Below are 22,104 nucleotides of genomic sequence, written 5' to 3'. Positions count from 1 at the left end.
AAAGACATTGTGCCTCCCCCAAATAAAGACAGGCTTGTGGCCTTCTCCAGTCTTGTGCAGCAACATATGACATAGTGACGGTCAATGGAAATTCCACCAGCCTTCACATCTCTATGCAATATAGGGATGGAGACAGACAAGAAGAATTTTGTTGCAATTCAACTCAGAGCATGTCAGGAGCCCCAAAACACTTTATATTTAAAAAAATAAAATAATAAAAAAAAAGCCTGGGGGCTGGGGTGGCCACAAAGGGAGAACAGAAAATACAAAAGGTCACCATCAGTAAGCATTAAGCATAATAGCTTTTCTGGCATAATCCAGTAGTGACAACCACAAAGGTCAAGGTAAAAAGGCCAAGCATTTTTAGTAAAACAGAGGTGAAATGGAAGTATTCTGCAAATTGTCAAATTAAAGCTTTCAACCGGTTATCTTTGGTATCTAGGTCTTTGAGTCTAATTTGTTTTCACAGCCAAGTTACAAATAATTCTCTCAGCAAAAAACACAGAACAAACAAACAAAAACAAACAAACAGTATCAGCTTCCACAGGCTACCACAAAAGGAAGGAAAGTGGGTTGTGAAAGCGAAAAGGGGTAATTTGCTTTCCCTTACACACAAATTCTGAAGAGTCATATACAGGTTTAATGACAAATCTCTCTAAAAGATTATCTTGGATTTTTTTTAACACTATCCCTAAAATTAAACCCAGTTTATGCCCATTGCTGAGCATTTGCTTCATGAGGTGTTAGCTGAAAATAGCACAGTTACGTTATCCTGTATAATTTAGCGTTTTTGGGTTTTTTTTGGTTTTAAAAGGGTTCTTGTAATCTCACTGACTCCCTCTTCATTGTCCACCTCTTAAAATCCTCACTTTCCTACGTGGCTGCTGTCATAAGTCTGGACAAATTATTAGGATTTCTAAAAACAGGAAATTAATTTCTTGGAGATGTTATGGTAATACAGAAAGCAGTGGAAGCAAGTGAAAGTACACCTTGAAATTTCTTATTAATGTGGAAAGAGTCCTTCAATATTTCAGGTTGCTTGTGTATGTGGTGGCTGGTAGAAGAGATGAACCCTTTCTTCTTCAGGCTTTTAGTTAATAACCTTGCTTCTCTTTCAGGGCTCTTCTCTTGCTGGAATTGATAACACTAATCTTACACCACTGCAGAGGAAAAAAAACCTAATTGATGCATGAACTCTTCAATTCTGCACAATGCAAAATCTCTCCATCCCCCATATTAGCCTTTATGGTTTGCCAATAACAGTCCCATCCAGAAGGCAAGGCAATTTCTCAAGAGTCCATGTCAACATCAATATCCAACATATTAAGATGCAAGCTATTGAAATGTGGACTGTAATCCACTAGGGAATAAAATTCACGTGGCTTGGTAACCAAAGCCCCTCCTCAAGATCTCAGCTTCTCAGAAAAACAAATTCCTATCCCCATTGGAGCTAAATTTTGCAGTTTATGGAGTTTAAAGAATCTGACTAATCTAGATTTTAGACACTGTCCCCATTTTAAATGCAGTTTTTCGGTGATGCCAAGGAATGATGATGCAGAGCTTTATATGGATCCATTTTTCCCTATGTTGGTTACCTTTCACCAGGTGCCATTAAGAATGCCTGTACATTAAAAAATGTTCTTCGATCCTTTCAATCCAACTTTTTTTTTTTTTTTATATAAAGGGGAGGGATGAGGGAAAAAGAAAACAAAAAGTTCAGCTGATGTCACTGACTGGTTTTGTGATCTGATTTTTTAAAAAATGTGGACTTCTCTGAAATGCACCCTGAATTTCCAAAGTTGTGCTTTATGTTTATTTTTGGGAAAATTTACTTCGTCCTGACAAACCTATTAATCTTTACTCCTCTAACTAAAGCCTTTATGGGAACAACAAAACGAAACAAAAAAAACCCCACAGACATTTCACATGAAAAATTTTAACTCCAGGGTTCAATCTTCCGTGTTTTGATGCAACAGGCATCGATACACATAACAGTGACATACATATGATGGAAGGAAGAATGGAACCTTGTTTTTAAAATGTGGCTAATAATCAGACAAAGGGCTATAAAGAAATTATAGAACAGAACACATTACAGAAAGTCCTGCTTTTTTCATTAAACTTTTTATGACAACTACATGAAGTCACCAAAAATGATTTTTTTCCCCAAGAAATTTGTGCATTTTCACAGGGGCTTCACTTTGTGCTGTAGGATTACTGCACTTTTCAAAAACACATATGCAAAAAAGCAAACTTGCTTTTCCTGACTAGCGAACCTCACCCACTTCCACAAAAAGATCAAAGTCTTCTGGGAACAAGACACTATGTTGAACAATAAATCAAACACACTGAGGTATAAAATGGAGAACAGGAAAAAGTTCTCTGCTGCAGCAGCATTTAAAAAAAAACAAAAACAAAACAAAAAACCCCCCACAACCCCCCCCCCCACAAAACCACAGTATGATCAAGAACACAAATCCTCTACAAATATCTAATGCTACTGATTTCCCCCCCCCCCCCATTAAAAAAAATTAGAGTGCGCCTTTTTGGCTTAGTCTACAGAATTCATCATGCACCCACCTCATGTGTTCAGCAACACATGTTGGTGCATGATGCCCCATGTGGGGAAGAGGTAAAACTTACTGCGGGGGGGTGGGGGTGGGGGAGAAGAGAGGAGAACAAAAGATAATGAGGTAGATAGAATTTGTAACTTCACAGGATCACTCCCTGCAGAAAGGATAAGTACATTCATCTGTAAAAAATTAAAGATGAGGTAGGTTTGAATTAACGTTGTATTTTTTCGTTCTCTTAAAAAGAATTTCCCTGAGACAGTTTCTTCCTAATTCAGATAGCACAGATTAGAAGATGAGAATTCGATTGTTTCCGAAGTCAACCACAACAATCATGCCATCAGGGGTGACAGCTATACCTGAAGGTCGGTCCATCTGACCAAAGCCACTTCCCTGAGTGCCAAATTTGCATAAAAAACTACCATTTGACTCAAATATCTGCACTCGGTGGTTCCTGGAATCAGCCACAATGATGCGCCCCTCTTGATCCACAGCCACGCCTTGTGGGCGCAGGAACTGGCCGTTGCTGGTGCCTTCTGACCCAAGGAAGCGTGCCGACTGGCAATCTGGATGGATGACCAGGAGGCGATGGTTGTTGAAATCGGTCACTACCAGATGGCCTTCATGATTGAAAGTCACACCCCTTGGAGAATCAAAGTGCTTCCAGAGTGCCCCTTCGAAGCCATATTTATTCAGAAACACACCATCAGGTCCAAACAGTTGAATCCGATGGTTCCTCGTGTCAGAGACCAGGATTTTGCCCTCGGTGTTGACTGCCACGTCCCACGGGTAATTGAATTGCCCATTCTTGGTTCCCTTTTCCCCGAATTTCAGAATGAACTGCCCATCAAATGTAAAGATCTGGATGCGATGATTATCCTTGTCAGCCACAACAATCCTACGCGAGCTATCACAGGCAACACCAGCAGGGCGATCGAACTGACCAGGCCTGGAACCCAAGGTGCCAAATTTGTGGTGAAACGTGCCACAGGGCTTAAACACCTGAATGCGGTTATTACTGCGATCAGCAACCATGATGTACCCTTCTTTGTCTACACAAACTCCCCAGGGGCGACACAGCTTGCCATCGTTGTCTCCCTCGCTGCCAAATGAAAGCCCTGGTAGTCCAATGCCAATGTAACTGCGCCCAGATTTTACCATGACTTTGAACGGACTGTTCTCTATGTGCTGGTTGCACATCATGACAGAGACTAGATGCTCTCCCTCAAGCTGTGGTCTGTAACTGACCAGGTAGGTTCCATTCTGCTGATCATTGACATCTGCACCGAACAAGTTTCCATCAGGGCCCATCACCACTGCAGAGATCATATCGCCCCCTGAAAGGCGTGGTTCACCATCATGGTCGTAGCCTATCACTGTGAAGGAGGCCGCTTTGCCCTGTAGTGCACGTTTGAGACCTTCCCCAGTGGCTTTGGTCAGAGGAGCAAAAGCCCCACTGCTGACAAACCCCATTGATTTAATGGCCATATACAGAGCCTGGTCAGGAGGAGTGAACATGACTCTGTCATCCTCCTGTGGCTGTAGAAGGCCTCTCACATTCTTCAGCTCCTGCACTTGAGCCAGCATGCGATCCCGAGCCAGGAGAATATCCATGCTACGACCCTCCTCTAGGACCTGCTGAACTGCACTAATAGTGTTGTCCAGTTTATTTAGATTCTGACGCAACTTTTCAACTTGCAGGTAAAGGGACTTGGCTTTGACTTGACGAATCTTTTCCACCTTAAAAACAAGCAAAACAAACCCATTACATTTATATTAAAAGACAGCTAATAGTTCAGAAATATTTTTCTAGTGTTGGTTTCCTACCAGTAGTGCAAGTAGAGTAGCCCTCTCCAGTACGCAGCATCGGCAAGAGATTTTTAGGGGGTACCCGAAAGACTTGGGGCTGCGGTCTGCTCCTTAAAGGAGCAGAACATGGCTAGGGAGGGCATTCATTCTTTATATGGTTTTAACAGCACAATGCATATGCTAACAAACTTAAACAAAGCCTATGCATATGCTAACAAACTTAAACAAAGGCTTTGTTTAAGTTTGTTAGCATATGCATTGTGCTGTTAAGTTGGTCGAGCCCTTAAGAAGGGAGCGGTGGGGGGAAGGAAGGTGTTTAAACAGTGTTTTTGATTCTGTTTCTCCCCATTGGTCTGAATTATCCATGACATTCATACTCCATCACATCAAGTCCAAACCATTAGAAGAATGCCTCTGCTTGCACTGACCAGAGGATGATTGGATTCTGATGTCAGCCCAGTTCTGCAGCCTGACAGGTATCAGGTGTTGTCCCTAGTGTATATAGAATTCTTCTTTGCAGCCAAACTAGTCTGACAGACTCCTAAAACTCTTACTATTTGCATGTCCATAGACCACTTTTGTGGTAAGAGGTTCAGGAGTCTGTTCTATTCCTATAAAGGAAGTTGAATCTCCCACTAAAATGCAATGTTTGGGTACAATACCATGACACAGTTTAGTTTATCTGTCCAGAGACAGTTCTCATGCATGTTCTGCCAGGCTGATTTTGATTGCCCCTCCTGTGTCATGCTGAAGAAAATAATATATGGCACACACAATTCTATGCCTCTTTTCCATCAAACCCAGATCGTGCAGCATCTTTGCTTTCCTAGTGCCTGGGGGAGAGCAATACTTAGATAAAGGCCAGCTAGCAGAAGCTTAGTTTGGACATAAGGGAAGAACTGATAGTGTGCTAAGGGAAAGTGGGGTGATTGTCTTTCCTATCCTTCTTTCATTTAAGAAGTTTTCAATTTGGGGTGCTGCTGGATCCTCAATGACACCTGGAAGTACAGGTGGCACCAGGGGCCCAAAGCATCGTTTTACAACTGCATCTGTTAAACAGATGCAGTTGTAAAATTTTAGACAGGTAAGGGGGGTATTGGAGGGGACAGGAAGAGCGTGGGGGCCCCGGGCTGGGAGGAGTCACGTGGAGGGTCACGTGGGGAGGTCACGTACCCTTCCTTGTGTCCCTCCCATGAGTGCAAGAAATGATTTTTACTTGCACCACTGTTTCCTACATAAAATTGGAGCGTAGTTGCCACAGGGATGTTAAGAGATCATGAATGGAAGGGGAAGTGGTCTGCAGGACAAACGCTCTGTGAAGATGTGGTTCATGTGAGGAAAATAATTAGGGGAAATGTGGATGCACATTGCAAACTGAACCTGCTGAGAATCACTGGCCCCTCCTCTGACAAATATAGCCTTAATTAAAAGCAACACACACTTCTGCCATGACGTTTTGCTGCATTAGTTTGCTACTTAAAAGAAAGGTCATTATTAACAACTAAAAATAGTCTTCTTTCTTTGCAATTGTCCCATCTTCCAGTCACAGGGAGCACTAAGTGTCTGGCATAATAGGATTTATAGGCAGAGTGACAATTTTTTTTCAGTTTTTATATATGTTTTTCTTCAGTACTTTAGAAATCCATTCAAGATGTTAATGGCAAGAGACACATGCCTTGTAAAGTTAATGAAATGTGTAATCACTTCATTGTTGCAGAGTGTACTCCACCATCAGTAATGCAGCCAAGCAAACATTCAGAAATTTCAGCCAGTGTGTCCATACGGTCAATGTACATAGCGTTTGAAGACTGCAGTTATATGTTTAACAGATGAAGGAAGAAGTTCTGCAATGGTGAAGTGTGGACATGTGTTATTACACTTACAAGACATGCAGTTTCTACCAAGTGTGTTTTCAACACGGACATTTTAAAAAGATGCTCATCCCTTCCTTAGAACAGCTCCCTAAGGCCTAATATTCAAAAGTGACTAGAAAATCACTAATTGCTTCTGAAAAGTTAGGCCTAAAATGCTACTTACATTAATAATAACAAATAATTAAAGTCTTTAATTTTATCACCCTGGAGGCTTGAACTGAGAAGAAATGCAGGCAGGAGGCGCATATTTTAAAGCCTGGAGTTTCCATATAGTCCAGTACCTGCATTGGGGGCGGGAGAAACGACTCACACTGATCAAAACTCCCAAAAAAGAACCCCAATTCTACTCCTAAAACTATAAAAAGACTATAAAAACAACAAACCACTCTAAAACTAGCTATGTACAATTGTACATTGTTAAGTGCGTCACACACAAGAGGACGCTAATAGTTCCGGGCCAGACCATGCAGCGGCGAGAAGGAACTGGAAATGCGGTTGGTCTGCCCCACCCTTGGATGAAACCATGAGGCAAGACAACGGATCAGCACGGACCAACGGACCCTACTAATTTCAAAATCTCCAGCTGCAGATGCACTGTGCACATGCGTTAATCCTCCATGGAATAGAATAGGGACCATCACTCGAAGAAGTAGTCAGAATTCGTCTGTTTAATAACTGAACAAGCCCTGTTCCCTGTGCTGCTGCAGAGCCATGCAGAAATCAGACAGAAACCAAATTTCACAATTTCTCTGCGAACCAGAAATCCTGTATTTTGGCCAGCTCTGTTTGCAGATCCAGCAAGAATCAGGGCTACTGCATTTCCTATCCATTCCTCTGCGACCGTACATTTTTGTTCTTAAAAGTACACATTTCGAATCCCATGGATATATATTTATTATGAGCCACATTCTACCATTCTCATTCAGGTTGAAAATACCTTAATCCTCAAATTGATTTTAAAATGGGACTACCTGTATTGTAAATACCACTCAAAATACAACTCAACACAAGGGTATCATAATATGGCCCTATTCTAATTTAAAGACAGATCAGATTTCCATCTTAAAGGTTAATTGTTAGTAACTAGAACAGCTAACTATACCTATATAAAAAGCTTTTTACCTTCCACAGCAGCTCACACTCCCGTTCTTCCAGGGCCTTCTTATGTCGAGATGTCATAGCTTTGACTTCAGACTGCACCACCTTTGCTTTCATCTCAACCTGCTCCGCCACAGCTTGCGCCTGTTCAATACTCAGCTGGAGAATAAACAGGACACGCATATTGCTTAGTCAAACCAATTTAAGTTGCATTAGGTGATGGCTCTTACATTTAACCCAATGCCTCCAGCACTAGAACAGAAATAGGTCAACTGTGCTCTCATAATGCTATTGTAGGACAAAGTTCAAGGCAGCTGTTTTCATGTAGTTTTCCCGAGTGCATGTCAGTTTCACATATTAGATGCTGGAATTTATACAAAATTCACTACATAGGACCAAATTCTTCCCCAGCATAGCCTGTGAAACCCCACTGATACCACTGCAGTTGCACAGGATTCAAGTTAATGTACAATTTGGTCCAGCATGCACACGTTGATTAAGTCCAATATCAAACCTACATCCTTTAGACATGTGTGTTGAGAATCCAAAATGACCTTCTGATCCCCAAGTATTTTAGACTAACAATGCATTTGCTACAGGATACAAATCTAGTCTTCTAGTAAGACTTCTGTTTTCCACTAATGCAGAGGTCTCCAAAGTTGGAGCATGCCCCCACAGAAGGGCAATAAGGAACGTCTGGGGGGGAGTGAATGCAGTGGGCCAGGCCCAGTCTCCACAAGCGTGGGGAGGGAATGCTACCCAGCCCCTCCCCAACCCCAGCTGTCCCTAGCTCCCGGCCCCACCCCCAGCCTCAGCTCCATTCCTGGCCCAGAGCAGAGGCTGGGAGCGGAGCCGCACTTTGCCGCAGGCCAGCCACTGGCCCCCACCGCAGCCCAGCTGTGGCTTTGCTCCCAACCCCAACCTCAGCCCCTGGCCCCAGACCCACCCCCAGCTATGGCCCCAGCCTCAGCCCCCTTACACTTGTCTGTGTTTCTTTCCCCTGCCCCCCCACTCCCAAGCCACAACCCTGCTCCCAGTCCTGGGCTGGGTGGGGGCTTGGACAGGGATAAGGGGAGCTGTGACCCTCAGAAGTTGGGAACTACTGTACTAATGTATGCCATTTCTATGCAAGTCAATTGTATGTAGACAGCAATACTTTTTATATATGACTTAGTAAAATAAATCAACTTGGGAGAAAGGAGTGGCTGCACATGAAAATAAAATTAAGTCTATTGACACTTTAAAACTGGAGAGACATGAGCAAGTGTTTGATAGAGACTGAAACTTCAAGTCCTCTAGACACAAGTGTAGTCAACTTTCCTGTTTTATATTTAATAAAGTGAAACTATCAGCATTTTCAGAAGCATGGAAGTTGCAATACACTAGGGTTGTACGGCTAGGACCTCATGTTTTGACAGCTGAGGCTAATAATCCTCAGAAATGCAATCTTGAGAAACAGAATAGAGAAAAAGTGTTGTAAGTAGCTGTCTATCTAGTAGGGGCTTCAAACTAAGTAGAGTGTCTTGTGGTAATGGTCATTGGATGGGCTGGTAGGGAAGTTGATAATAGACTCTTATGACATCTGGATCAAATCTGACTTGGGTTAGGAACTTTTAAGAACATCACTTTCGATAAAAGACGGTCATGCTAGAACTCTATAATCTGATTATAAATGTGGGTAAGGAACATCTACATTTAAGACAAGGGGAGCAATATTCCTGACTGGTAGAAGATCTCCTTGATAAGAGCAGAGAGGAAGTTACTTTTAAAAGGAAACTGCAAAAAAATGGGATATTAAAGTTCCAGGCACCTAAATTCGGCCTCTCAAAGCCTGGATAACTTAGACCAGGGGTCAGCAACCTATGGCACACGTGCCAAAGACGGCACGCAAACTGATTTTTAATGGCATGCTGCTGCGTGCCGGGTCCCAGCTGCTGGCCCTGCTCAGCCCGCTGCCGAACCCAGGCCGGGACCCCGGCAGGCAGCAGTGTGCCATTAAAAATCCTGCCCGCCCCGGCCCGCTCTTCTCCGCCCCCCACAGGGGCAGGGTGAAGAAGCTTGGTCCTGCCGGCTGCTGTTGCAGAGCAGGCAAGCTCCCCCCACCTCTTCCCCCAGCATGCTGGGTACCTGCCCCTCCTCCTCTCCCTCCCTGCTGCGGATCAGCTGATGGCCCTTGCGGGGGAGGGGGAAAAGCAGAGCCGCAATGTGCTCACTGCTCTGGGGAGGAGGCGGAGAAGAGGTGGGGACGGGGCGGGAATCAGGGCATATTTCTTCCGGCAGCTCGCAGAAGCTACTAGATCGCACGCCTTGGTCTCATAGGTGACTTTAATTTTCCTGATATCTGCTGGGAGAGCAATACAGCGGTGCATAGACAATCCAGGAAGTTTTTGGAAAGCATAGGGGACAATTTCCTGGTGCAAGTGCTAGAGGAGCCAACTAGGGGGGGAGCTTTTCTTGACCTGCTGCTCACAAACCAGGAAGAATTAGTGGGGGAAGCAAAAGTGGATGGGAATCTGGGAGGCAGTGACCATGAGTTGGTTGAGTTCAGGATCCTGACACAGGGAAGAAAGGTAAGCAGCAGGATACGGACCCTGGACTTCAGGAAAGCAGACTTCGACTCCCTCAGGGAACGGATGGGTAGGATCCCCTGGGGGACTAACATGAAGGGGAAAGGAGTCCAGGAGAGCTGGCTGTATTTCAAGGAATCCCTATTGAGGTTACAGGGACAAACCATCCCGATGTGTCGAAAGAATAGTAAATATGGCAGGCGACCAGCTTGGCTTAACGGTGAAATCCTAGCGGATCTTAAACATAAAAAAGAAGCTTACAAGAAGTGGAAGGTTGGACATATGACCAGGGAAGAGTATAAAAATATTGCTCGGGCATGTAGGAATGAAATCAGGAGGGCCAAATCGCACCTGGAGCTGCAGCTAGCAAGAGATGTCAAGAGTAACAAGAAGGGTTTCTTCAGGTATGTTGGCAACAAGAAGAAAGCCAAGGAAAGTGTGGGCCCCTTAATGAATGAGGGAGGCAACCTAGTGACAGAGGATGTGGAAAAAGCTAATGTACTCAATGCTTTTTTTGCCTCTGTCTTCACGAACAAGGTCAGCTCCCAGACTGCTGCGCTGGGCATCACAACATGGGGAATAGATGGCCAGTCCTCTGTGGAGAAAGAGGTGGTTAGGGACTATTTAGAAAAGCTGGACGTGCACAAGTCCATGGGGCCGGACGAGTTGCATCCGAGAGTGCTAAAGGAATTGGCGGCTGTGATTGCAGAGCCATTGGCCATTATCTTTGAAAACTCGTGGCGAACGGGGGAAGTCCCGGATGACTGGAAAAAGGCTAATGTAGTGCCAATCTTTAAAAAAGGGAAGAAGGAGGATCCTGGGAACTACAGGCCAGTCAGCCTCACTTCAGTCCCCGGAAAAATCATGGAGCAGGTCCTCAAAGAATCAATCCTGAAGCACTTACATGAGAGGAAAGTGCTCAGTAACAGTCAGCATGGATTCACCAAGGGAAGGTCATGCCTGACTAATCTAATCGCCTTCTATGATGAGATTACTGGTTCTGTGGATGAAGGGAAAGCAGTGGATGTATTGCTTCTTGACTTTAGCAAAGCTTTTGACACCGTCTCCCGCAGTATTCTTGTCAGCAAGTTAAAGAAGTATGGGCTGGATGAATGCACTATAAGGTGGGTAGAAAGTTGGCTAAATTGTCGGGCTCAACGGGTAGTGATCAATGGCTCCATGTCTAGTTGGCAGCCGGTGTCAAGTGGAGTGCCCCAGGGGTCGGTCCTGGGGCCGGTTTTGTTCAATATCTTCATAAATGATCTGGAGGATGGTGTGGATTGCACTCTCAGCAAATTTGTGGATGATACTAAACTGGGAGGAGTGGTAGATACGCTGGAGGGCAGGGACAGGATACAGAGGGACCTAGACAAATTGGAGGATTGGGCCAAAAGAAATCTGATGAGGTTCAATAAGGATAAGTGCAGGGTCCTGCACTTAGGACGGAAGAACCCAATGCACAGCTACAGACTAGGGACCAAATGGCTAGGCAGCAGTTCTGCGGAAAAGGACCTAGGGGTGAGAGTGGACGAGAAGCTGGATATGAGTCAGCAGTGTGCCTTTGTTGCCAAGAAGGCCAATGGCATTTTGGGATGTTTAAGTAGGAGCATAGCGAGCAGATCGAGGGACATGATCGTCCCCCTCTATTTGACATTGGTGAGACCTCATCTGGAGTACTGTGTCCAGTTTTGGGCCCCACACTACAAGAAGGATGTGGATAAACTGGAGAGAGTCCAGCAAAGGGCAACAAAAATGATTACGGGTCTGGAACACATGACTTATGAGGAGAGGCTGAGGGAACTGGGATTGTTTAGTCTGCAGAAGAGAAGAATGAGGGGGGATTTGATAGCTGCTTTCAACTACCTGAGAGGTGGTTCCAGAGAGGATGGTTCTAGACTATTCTCAGTGGTAGAAGGGGACAGGACAAGGAGTAATGGTCTCAAGTTGCAGTGGGGGAGGTTTAGGTTGGATATTAGGAAAAACTTTTTCACTAGGAGGGTGGTGAAACACTGGAATACGTTACCTAGGGAGGTGGTAGAATCTCCTTCCTTAGAAGTTTTTAAGGTCAGGCTTGACAAAGCCCTGGCTGGGATGATTTAATTGGGGATTGGTCCTGCTTTCAGCAGGGGGTTGGACTAGATGACCTCCTGAGGTCCCTTCCGACCCTGATATTCTATTATTCTATGATATCCCTTCCAGCCCCCTGCCGTGAGCCGCTCTGGGTAGGGGGCTGGGAGCACCCCCATGACCCTAGCCCACACACCACAGCCCTCTGCCCTGACCCCTGCACCCCTCACACACCCCAGCTTCCTGCCCTGACCCTTACACCTCCCACACACCCTCCCAGCCCTCTGCCCTGACCTCTGCACCCCCCCACTACCCCAGCCCTGACTCCAGCACCCCCCACACTCCATGCCCTGACTCCAGCACCCTCCTCACATACCCCCAGCCCCCTGCCCTAACTCCTGCACCCCTCACACATACCCAGCCCCCCCCACCCCATGCCCTGACTCTTGCACCCCCCACATTCCCACCCCTACCCTGAGCACCAAACGGGAGCTCCTGCACCCCTTGCACCAAATGGAAGCTGCCCAGGTAAGCACTCCACACCCAAAACTCCTGCCCCAACTCTGAGCCCCCTCCTTCACTCTAGCTCCTGGCCAGACCCTACACCCCAGCCCCCAGCCCTGTGCTCAGTGCTCTCCCACCCTCAGCTCAGTGCAGAGAGGAAGAGAATGGGCTAGAACCAGGGAGAAGGTAGGTACCCACTCTATGTGGGCAGGGCTGGGATCCCAGACTGGCAGCGGGCTGAGCAGGGCCGACAGCCTGGCTGGCAGGAGATGGCGGACGGAACCCCAGACCGGCAGCGGGCTGAGCAGCAACAGGCTGAGCCCACTGCCTGTCTGGGGTCCCGACTGCTGGCCCCGCTCAGCCTGCTGCCGGTCTGGGGTTCTGGCTGCCAGCCCCTTGCCAGCCGGGGTCCCGACCGCAGGCCCTGCTCAGCCCGCTGCCAGCCTAGGTGAACGGAACCCCAGGCTGGCAGCGGGCTGAGCGGGCCGGCGGTGTAAGATCAGCATTTTAAATTTAATTTTAAATGAAGCTTCTTAAACATTTTGAAAGCCTTGTTTACGTTACATACGACAATAGTTTAGTTATATGATATATAGACCTACGGAGAGAGACCTTCTAAAAAATGTTAAAATGTATTACTGGCTCGCAAAACCTTACATTAAAGTGAATAAATGAAGGCTTGGCACGCCACTTCCGAAAGGTTGCCGACACCTGACTTAGACCAAATTAACAAATAGCCTGTGTTGTAGGAAGAGTGGAGATTCTGTGGCTCAATAGATGAGGTCAAGGAACTGCAGCCTCAGCGAGAATGGAGTGATGAGAAGGATTCTGAGAAAGATGCATGGAGATGGCAGTAACCCATTTTCATTCCTGTAATCACAGTCTGCTGGTCTGTGAGGTCTTCCCCAGAAGCAAGACAGAGCTCCCCTTTAATGAAAGGGCTGGAATATGTGTGTTAGATGAGAAGCAAGTTCTATTTCCTCTTAGGAGTCTGCTTTAGACAGCCTTCCAAATGGCCTCTGAGAACTAAGAACAGGCTCAGTTGTAAGCTGCGTTGGCCAACTGAATACAGTTTAGAAGATGATGATTCCAGTTTTACATTTAAACAAACAACAAAACTAAAGAGGATCTGAAAGCAGGTGCTCAGCAGAAGGCGTCCATAACTCTCATGTGAAGCTATGGAGGCAGACCCAGATTAATTCAGTCCTAGTCTGACGTGTTCAAAATGAATTGCTCATCTTCTACCTCACCTGCGATTGGCCAAGTAATCTAAATATTTATCAGCTTCCTCTGCTACAGTGAAAAGGTGAGTGTTTCTTAAATTGATCTGGAGCTCCACCAGCTACAGCAAGAGGTAATCTCATTTTAAAACCTGTCACTTTAATACTGCTAGGAGCCTTGTGGGTTTTTTTTTTTATGGTGTATCATTAAGATAAATTTGGCTTTTTGTATTTTCCTCTAATAGGTTACCTTTCCTCAAGATAGTCAAAGAACAAATCCAAGACAAAATGAATCCTCCACATAAACAAGGCTGATTTTGTGGTCCAATTATCCAGTTCAAGTAGAAATCTTTTTAACTCTATCTGAATCAAACTCTCCTAGCTCTCCATAGACAAAATTCTGCTACCCAGTGTGTTGACACTTCCATCTTCTCTAGAAATCACAGTTCAGGCAGCCTCAAAGATCCATTTTTAAATCTGTCTTCTTTTCAGGGTTCAGTTTCTTTCTCAGCTTGGTTTTCAGTAAGTACCTCAGGAATACACTACTGTTGAGGCCAACACATCTCCTCCTACAGAGAGTCCCAAAATGAAGTTTTATTGAATTGTATTGATCATTTCTGGTTATTTTGGAGTGATCTACCTAGATGATGAAAATGTAGTGCTCAAAGACAAAGACTGCTCTTTCAGGATTTGACATGCCTCAGTTTCTGTTGTCTTTTTATTCCTGTTTTCATAGCCCAAACCTTAAAATACACCACATACAAATAAAACGTGTGCGTGTGTAAAAAGCAGTCACTACAAAACCCCAGCTGACTGTGGAAGGGAGAATAGTCTCAATGAAGGATGGCTGTAGCACTGAAACACTGCCAATCACTGAGCTATTCCTGCCAGCAACCTTTCAACCCTGCCAGCTCTCTGCCACAAACCTACTTGTACAGTAGCAACTGTGCAAAGCATACAGAACTCTAATATTAGAGGAAATGTCGCGCATACTGTATTGTTCATACTTTCAGATTTCAAAGCGCGTATTATTACATATACTGCAATAGCTTCTGTTGGGATAGTCTTTATTCTCCACGTACCTGGGAGCTTTTAAGAGGATATATAATTTTTCAGTTTATTATTAATAGGAATAATTACTTAGTACTTACACAGACAATATTTTACATTTTCAAAGCACTTGAGCTATACAAACACCCCGGCATATACAAACATAGTGAGAGGCAAGGTCTGGGCTAAGGAGCCCACTGGGTAATACTGGAATCAAACATTCCATTCCAAGGTGAGACAACGCATCCAGACCTGCTCAACCAGTTCCTACACTCCGTAGCCAGAGTGGAGCTCAGTGGTGCTGCCACAAAAAGGGGGAACAGCAAACTGGTATCAGAGGCATTCAAGGACACTTCAGGCTCTATCAGAGAAGTGCATCTTCTGCCTAGACTACATACACTGAGGAAGTGCATTCTGCAATTTAATATGAGACAGTCTACCACTGTGACACTCCAGAGGCCATAGGACTAGGACTTCAGAGATGTCTTGACATTAAAGGGGTGTTATCAGTTACATTCACTGTGATATAAAGGCAAGGGTGCACAGCTGGATGCCGGAAGAAACTAGAAACTGATTGACACTCAAAATAAAAGAGGTGCATTTATTTAAAGACAAAAGGAACGTTAGAGATCTGCTTATGAACTGCGTGTAGTGTACAATTAGGATCATTCAAACACATAGCTCAGAGCACATCTGTTTTCCACTCTTTAGGAGGCAAGATGAATATATGAAGAAAACTGTATCCAATCATTATAAAAAAGCTATAACAAATTATGTTGCATCAAGTTTTTACTGGTCTCCTATCAATATACTAGAAGCTAGAAACTGGGCCAAATGCTGGCATAAATTTTCAGAAACAGTTCCATCTTGATTATTTCCCATCAGACTGGTTTAATTTTTTATATCAGTAGCATAAAAATGACTGACTTTTTAGAACCATTCTTTCCCTATTGTTCCAAGATTTGACAGAAAGATATGCCATTTAAAATCTACATAAAAGGACTACTTGATAATCCCACTGACAAACTACATGAAAACAATTTGCATCTTTCAAAGACACGGATTTTCTCCAGTCCCTTTTGAATCGTATGTAACACTCAAGAGCCAGATACTCAGCTGTTGTAAATCTGCATAGCTCCACCGAAATTAATGTAGCTATACCAATTTACATAAGCCAAGGATCTGGCTAATGTAAATGTTATCTGTGAATATAAAAAATACATTAAAATAGAGTTAAGGTTGAAAGTATGTATCAGTAACTCAAGAGAAAAATCCTTACAGGGATGTCATAATTAACATCACAAAAAGCATTACAAGACCAGGAAACTTAGAAAGAATCCAAACATGTTAAGGTATAGGTGTCTTAACTGTGCATTTCCAAGTAACTTCAATTCTAGCCTATAATGACACCATGCAAAACAAAATGTACAATTATAATTAGTATATTATGGTATTTGCTAGTCTGGATTAAATTCAACTGGTTTCTAAAAAACATATTTGATTTTTCATTTTTGACTCATGAGGTCACAACAGGTGGAGTTAAGTGTTCTAAATGCCTTTACTACAGCGTTTCCAAATTTTAATATGTTTACATTTCTTTTAAATTTATGCCTTGACCCTAACTCTGAATCCTGAATTAGTAATGCTTGTTTTAGGGAGGATTACAACAGCCCCTGTGATGTGTTTATTCCGTGAACTACAGCTATATATCCTTCACCTTAAGTCCATTTAAGCAAGTTTTGTCTGGGAAGTTTCCTTTTGTAAAAGATTTAAAATGTCAGAAATGAACATCAAACAAGAATGCCAAAGAGAATGTTACACGTGGTATTTCTAATGGTTTGGAGATCAGCAGCAGCATCTTTAAGCCTTTTTACTTTAGCTTTAAGGGCTAATTTCACCAGTACACCACGTGGCTGCTTTCTCCCCCTCTGGCACAGAGCGAAGCAGTCCGCTTCCATCTCCCCATTTCCTTCTGCACATGCCCACCTCACCACAGGCTTTCCTCCTACCCACTCCTCTGAATAGATTTGGTGCAACAAGTAGTTTGAGACGTTTTTAGGATTAATGGACTTTTTTTTTTTTTGCAATTCTTCATAATGGAAAGTGTCTTCTTCAGCTACTGGTTCCCACTGTTCCCCACACAAGTGAAGCCAACCTGGCTTCAACTAAGATGGTAGCTCCCCTGTGCTGTCAGGAAGCAGCAGCTTAGGGCACGTCTTCACTAGCAATGTTAAAGCGCTGCAGCGGCAGCAGTTTAACGTGGCTATGCAGAGAGCTCCCAGTGCTAAAAAAACCCACCTCCACAAGGGGAATAGCTACCAGCGTGGCTCCCACTGCTGGTGCACTGTCTACAGTGGCACGTCACAGTGCTGAAACTTGCAGCACTCAGGGGGTGTTTTTTCACACCCCTGAGCGAGAAAGTTGGAGCCCTGTAAAGTGCCAGTGTAGAGAAGCCCCTTAGTGAGTGAACTTTGGCACCATCACTATTGGCAACAATGTGAAAGAGGGCACCTTTATGAGATTAAATCTAATTTGCGAGTGGGCTAAACAGATGGGTTAAAATAGCAAAGATGCTATATATAGCAACTAGTGACAAGTTGCGTTTCTGGATTTGTTTTGGCTTTTAATACTTTGTCAAATTAAGGTAAAAATGAAAGCTCCAATTGCTTTGCTGGTATTTGGGATGTTAGTGCTGCTTCCAATGTGTCCCTACTCCAATCCCTATCCAGTGATATTCCCCAAGTAAAAACTGACTACCCAGAGCTGTATCAGTTTGTCTCTGCTCAATATTTACTGGGTTTAACTAAAAACTATTCCTAAAATCCACCTAATTAAGCTGGTTTAAGTTTTCAACATAGACTAGGGCCAGAGACCAGCCAGATGGAAATTTTTATTTGTTTGGGGGAGGGAGGGGAGATTCTTTTGAGTTGAGAGGGGAGCTGAAGGAAGGGGGACTAAAACAAAAACGCAGAGTTTTGATGGAAATAAGGCTAAAAAAGCTAGAAAACTGGCAGACTAGAAATAGTAACAAAGCTCCATTTTTAGAGCAAAAAGCAGACAACTTTGGTTTGCATTTTTTACATATAAGCTTTTCCCAGAAACTTTTAGGCATGAGCAATTTCCAGAAACGCCAGCATTAGCAACATTCATTTTTCCTGACACTCTTCCCACCCCAAGTTTTTAATTCAAGGAATTTAGCAAACACAGTGGAACAAAGAAGAATATTAAATACTTGAAGGGATTCAATCAACCTAAATATCATATGTGGTAAACAAACATTTCTACCACTTTTATAAATAAAATCTTAAATCTAAGAGTGATTTGAGTAAATCTGTTTGATCTGACACTATTTATGGTGTTTACAGTTTTACACTTCTTTTAGCTTGGGCAATAAAAAAACCAAACCAGTTTCACTGGCAAAATCAGTGTCAGTTTCAGGATCTCAGGGCATGGGGGATGGTAGTTAAAACAAGCTGTTCAAGTGGATTTATTTGTAAATTGTTGACATGTTTCTATTTGTCCTAGGCTTTATAGGGAGCTCCAGTTTGCCAAAAAGTTATATTTTGGACCAGATACAGGCTGACCTATAAAAGTTTATCGCTATTGTTTGCAATGCCCTTTTACAGCGCACACACACAAGTCCATGACATCTTAAAACTTAGAAATAAAGACCCTTTTCTTATACAGTAACTAGCTTAATACTAGTGCAGAACCTGCACAAGGCAGGTCCTTGCAAACGAGACAGTTTAAGGAGAAGTGTAGAAACAGTGGTTAAAAAAAAAAAGATACACCCAGCAGGCCTTGAGAATATTGGTTTTTTTTGGGTATTTACTATGCAGCTTCACTGGTGAGAGCACTAGATCTGACAGGGCACCAGCATATTTACCCCTTTGTCATTTGACAAAGCTCAGAGTAGATCTAGGCAACAATGCTGGTGAACAATGTTGTCTTGCCTACATTAGTACTCAAATCAGTTCAGCAGCAGCAGCGGTGGTGCAGACAATTCTCTATCAAACTATAATTATGTTAAATACAGTTGCTAACTTTTTTCAAAAAAAGAAAAGGAGTACTTGTGGCACCTTAGAGACTAACCAATTTATTTGAGCATGAGCTTTCGTGAGCTACAGCTCACTTCATCGGATGCATACCGTGGAAACGGCAGCAGACTTTATATACACACAGAGAATATGAAACAATACCTCCTCCCCTCATGCTCAAATAAATTGGTTAGTCTCTAAGGTGCCACAAGTACTCCTTTTCTTTTTGCGAATACAGACTAACACGGCTGTTACTCTGAAACCTAACTTTTTTCAGTTTGATATGACAATATTGTCCTGATAAATCAGTCTCATTTTATTCCATCAAGGGATTGGCAGCAGCATTTTAGAGTTTTCAGGTTTACAATTTATGTCCCCTGATCTAAGACATCAATTACAGCTAAATAATAAAAAAAAAAAAAAAAAAATCCCTTTCTCCCCCAAAACCCCACCAACTAGCGTATTGTTCCACATCTCTCTAACATTAAATTCCTATCAATGGAAGCTAAGCATGGAAAGATTTCGGGTGGCCTTCCAGACTCACTGGTGAGTGGGAGAAGGGGGAAGGGGAAGATTGATATGTTTTGCTTTTGGTCTTTCTAGATTCCTTTTAATTTCTTAAGTGTTAGATGGTCAGACTCCACCCCATCTGCTTCCTAGCTGGGTGCTACTTATTACCTTGCCAACAGGCAATCCCCTCAGCAATCCTCTCAATTTATTTCAGTAAGACAAAAAGGCATTGCCCTAATGGCCCTGCCTACCACCAACTCTGAAGTCTTTGATGTTGGATGATAACAGAACCACTTCCTCTGTGTCCTGCTAACGACCCAGACCTGTTACAGTCTTCAGCTTTTAAACAACATACTGTCAAACACCACAGCAAAGGCAACTAAAGGGATTGCCCAGGCTAAACAAGGTAGTGTATTCCTAAAATCTCATTATCCAACTTATTTGAATCAACATGTTTTGAAACCACTGTAGATGGCGTAAATTGTATTTTAACATATTAGTCTGGAGGCCAATGCTATGGCAGGTTAATACCCACCTCAAACATCTATTAAAAATACAATTTGCCCTGTTGAGATAGGGTTTTACAAACAAGTTCACTAACATTTTTTTAAAACCCACACCTCTTTTATCCTAGTCTAGATATACCTTGAGATGCATGTCAGCAGGAGCAGCAGACTGAACTAACTCATTTACAACATCCTTTTCAGATTTTAACTGAGTTTCCTCCAGAACCTCAGAGAGAGTTCAAATAAATTTCCCTTTCTGCAAAACTTCCAGTTGGGGTTATCTGCATGCTTTCCAGACATCTCAACATAGGGGGCTCAATATCCTAACTCCTATCCCCACTTGAGCACAGTTTATCTTTTCTTCTCTAAGAAGTTGGAAAATTTTACATAAAGTTCATCAACATGGCAGAAACCTATCACTTCTATCTATCCTTAAGTTCCAATGTCATGGCAACATTCCTTTTAAAGCCTTTAAACACCAATCCTTCAACCAACCAGCGGGATTGCTAAAACAGGAACATGGACTGATCCTCCAAGGATTGAGCACGTCACCTCCACAGCCCTCCCTGTGCTATTTAAATACTAGACAACTCGACTAGTCTCAAAAACCAGTCATTTAAGCAGTTTGTATCAACATTTTAGAAGAGAGACTCAACCAAGCTAGTCTACAAGGTCTGGATGCAGCTTTTTCTGGACCTGTCAACATAGATTTCCTAGAGATGTGGGAAGCATTCCCTATTCCATGTGCGGAACCCATAGCTTCGATTCCCTTATGGGCTGGAAGAAAAAATCTCTCCTCCATAACTGGCTTTCCTGTGTGGCAGCATCACTAACCTTTCAGCTTGACCCTCACCCTCTGAATTTCATGTATACATTTTTTCCCTCAGTTCTGAATTATTTGTAGGATTCACATTTACAAGATCTTGTAGATCCAACACTTTTTGTGCTTCCCCAGTCCTGAACAGTCATTAACAGCTTCACTCATCATGGAATTAGGTGTCTTCTGCCAGCTGTTTTAAGTGTGGGAAAAAAATTAGAAAGGAATGGTGAGAGAAAGTAAAAGAAGCAGAGAAAGGAATGAGGCAGATTTAGGAGGAGAAAGGTGAATGTGATATAATAATTTTATTAAGATAATGTTGAAATAAGAAACGGTACCGAGTTCAAGCACAGAAGTTTCTGGTTGTCAGGGGATAAGGTACAGATTATCAAGGGGTGCAAAATTCGATTTAGGAGCTGGTGGAGCAAGGATCACATAATAATATGCAATCTCCCCGACTGGGGGAAAAGTTTAACCGGTCCGAGTACAGACATCGAGATATGGGGTAAGTTATCCACACAACGGCTATGTTCAGTATGCTGGGTATTGTGAGTGAATACGGGGGTGGGGATGAGTCTACCCTCATTTGGTGGGGTTTAATGTTCAGTGGGTTTACGGTTCCAGTTCATATGGTCTAATACACATAACTCTTTGCAGATTGGCACTGCATGTGGCTAATTTCTGCTTTAAAAAAATTAAGAGGCACAGTCTGCTACTCAATCATCCCAACTGGTGCAAATAAAGCATCAACATCAACAGAAGTAAAAAACAATAATCTACTTACTAACAGACAGACCCTTGTGCAGGCCAGCTTGAAGACATTCAATGTTACTGTACTACTGAGGTTCTTTTAGCTACCATACCCTCCCCTTCACTCAAACTTGGGGCACATTAAATATTTCTACATGGTTTCTATGGAACAGATCTGACATCTGTCAACTCTTGCCTCAGAAACAAAGCGGACATCTTAAGCAGGACTGGAAGGAGTTGTGACATACTAGACCCTACATGAGCACAAAGCTTTAGGTGAGCCACCTCTGAGCTCCAGAAATCCCAATGATTTTTTGTGTTCTGGCTCACGTGTCTTTTAGAGGTGCTACAGTGCACAACCCCCCCAAGAATGAGCCTCCAGAAACTGGGAGAGGAAGAAATAGCCTACAATTTAATATCTATGTTGTAGTAGTACTTCTTGTGCTACTCATAGTATGAGCATAAAAGTGACAGCTGCTGCCCAAGAGCTTAATTATCATATTTATGTTTTGTTCTTTATTTTTCTAGCTTAGGTACTTATATGGCCCACATTACTATACTGAGAGCCTCACAATCTAATGTGTTTATCTTCACTGCACCCCTAAAAGGTAGGGATGTATTAGCCCATTTCACAGTTGGGGAACTAAGGCACAGAGAAACTAAGTGACTTGCTCGAAGTCACACAAGAAGCCTATGGCACAGCAGGGAACTAGTCTCCCATCCAA

General features: G+C 43.3%; 2 protein-coding genes across 2 annotated transcripts in view; one reads left to right on the top strand and one right to left on the bottom strand.

Annotated features, from left to right (window-relative positions):
• The window catches only part of CNOT10 (CCR4-NOT transcription complex subunit 10), a 73,482-nt gene extending 71,972 nt beyond the window's left edge, over positions 1-1,510 (top strand). Inside the window, exon 20 of the transcript XR_012157496.1 lies at positions 1,119-1,510. The gene's annotated coding sequence lies outside the window, so the exon portion shown is untranslated. The remainder of the gene's footprint in view (positions 1-1,118) is intronic.
• A 1,136-nt stretch (positions 1,511-2,646) lies between these two features.
• TRIM71 (tripartite motif containing 71) overlaps positions 2,647-22,104 on the bottom strand; it is a 93,192-nt gene continuing 73,734 nt past the window's right edge. Inside the window, exons 3-4 of the mRNA XM_073333350.1 lie at positions 7,376-7,510; positions 2,647-4,310 (exon numbers count right to left, since the gene is read on the bottom strand). Of these exons, the coding sequence (XP_073189451.1) occupies positions 2,859-4,310; positions 7,376-7,510 (1,587 nt within the window). The 3' untranslated portion in view covers positions 2,647-2,858. The remainder of the gene's footprint in view (positions 4,311-7,375; positions 7,511-22,104) is intronic.

This window comes from Lepidochelys kempii, chromosome 2 (genome assembly GCF_965140265.1).
Source record: "Lepidochelys kempii isolate rLepKem1 chromosome 2, rLepKem1.hap2, whole genome shotgun sequence".
Taxonomy (NCBI): Eukaryota; Metazoa; Chordata; order Testudines; family Cheloniidae; genus Lepidochelys; species Lepidochelys kempii.
This window is presented reverse-complemented; position numbering and strand designations above follow the sequence as displayed.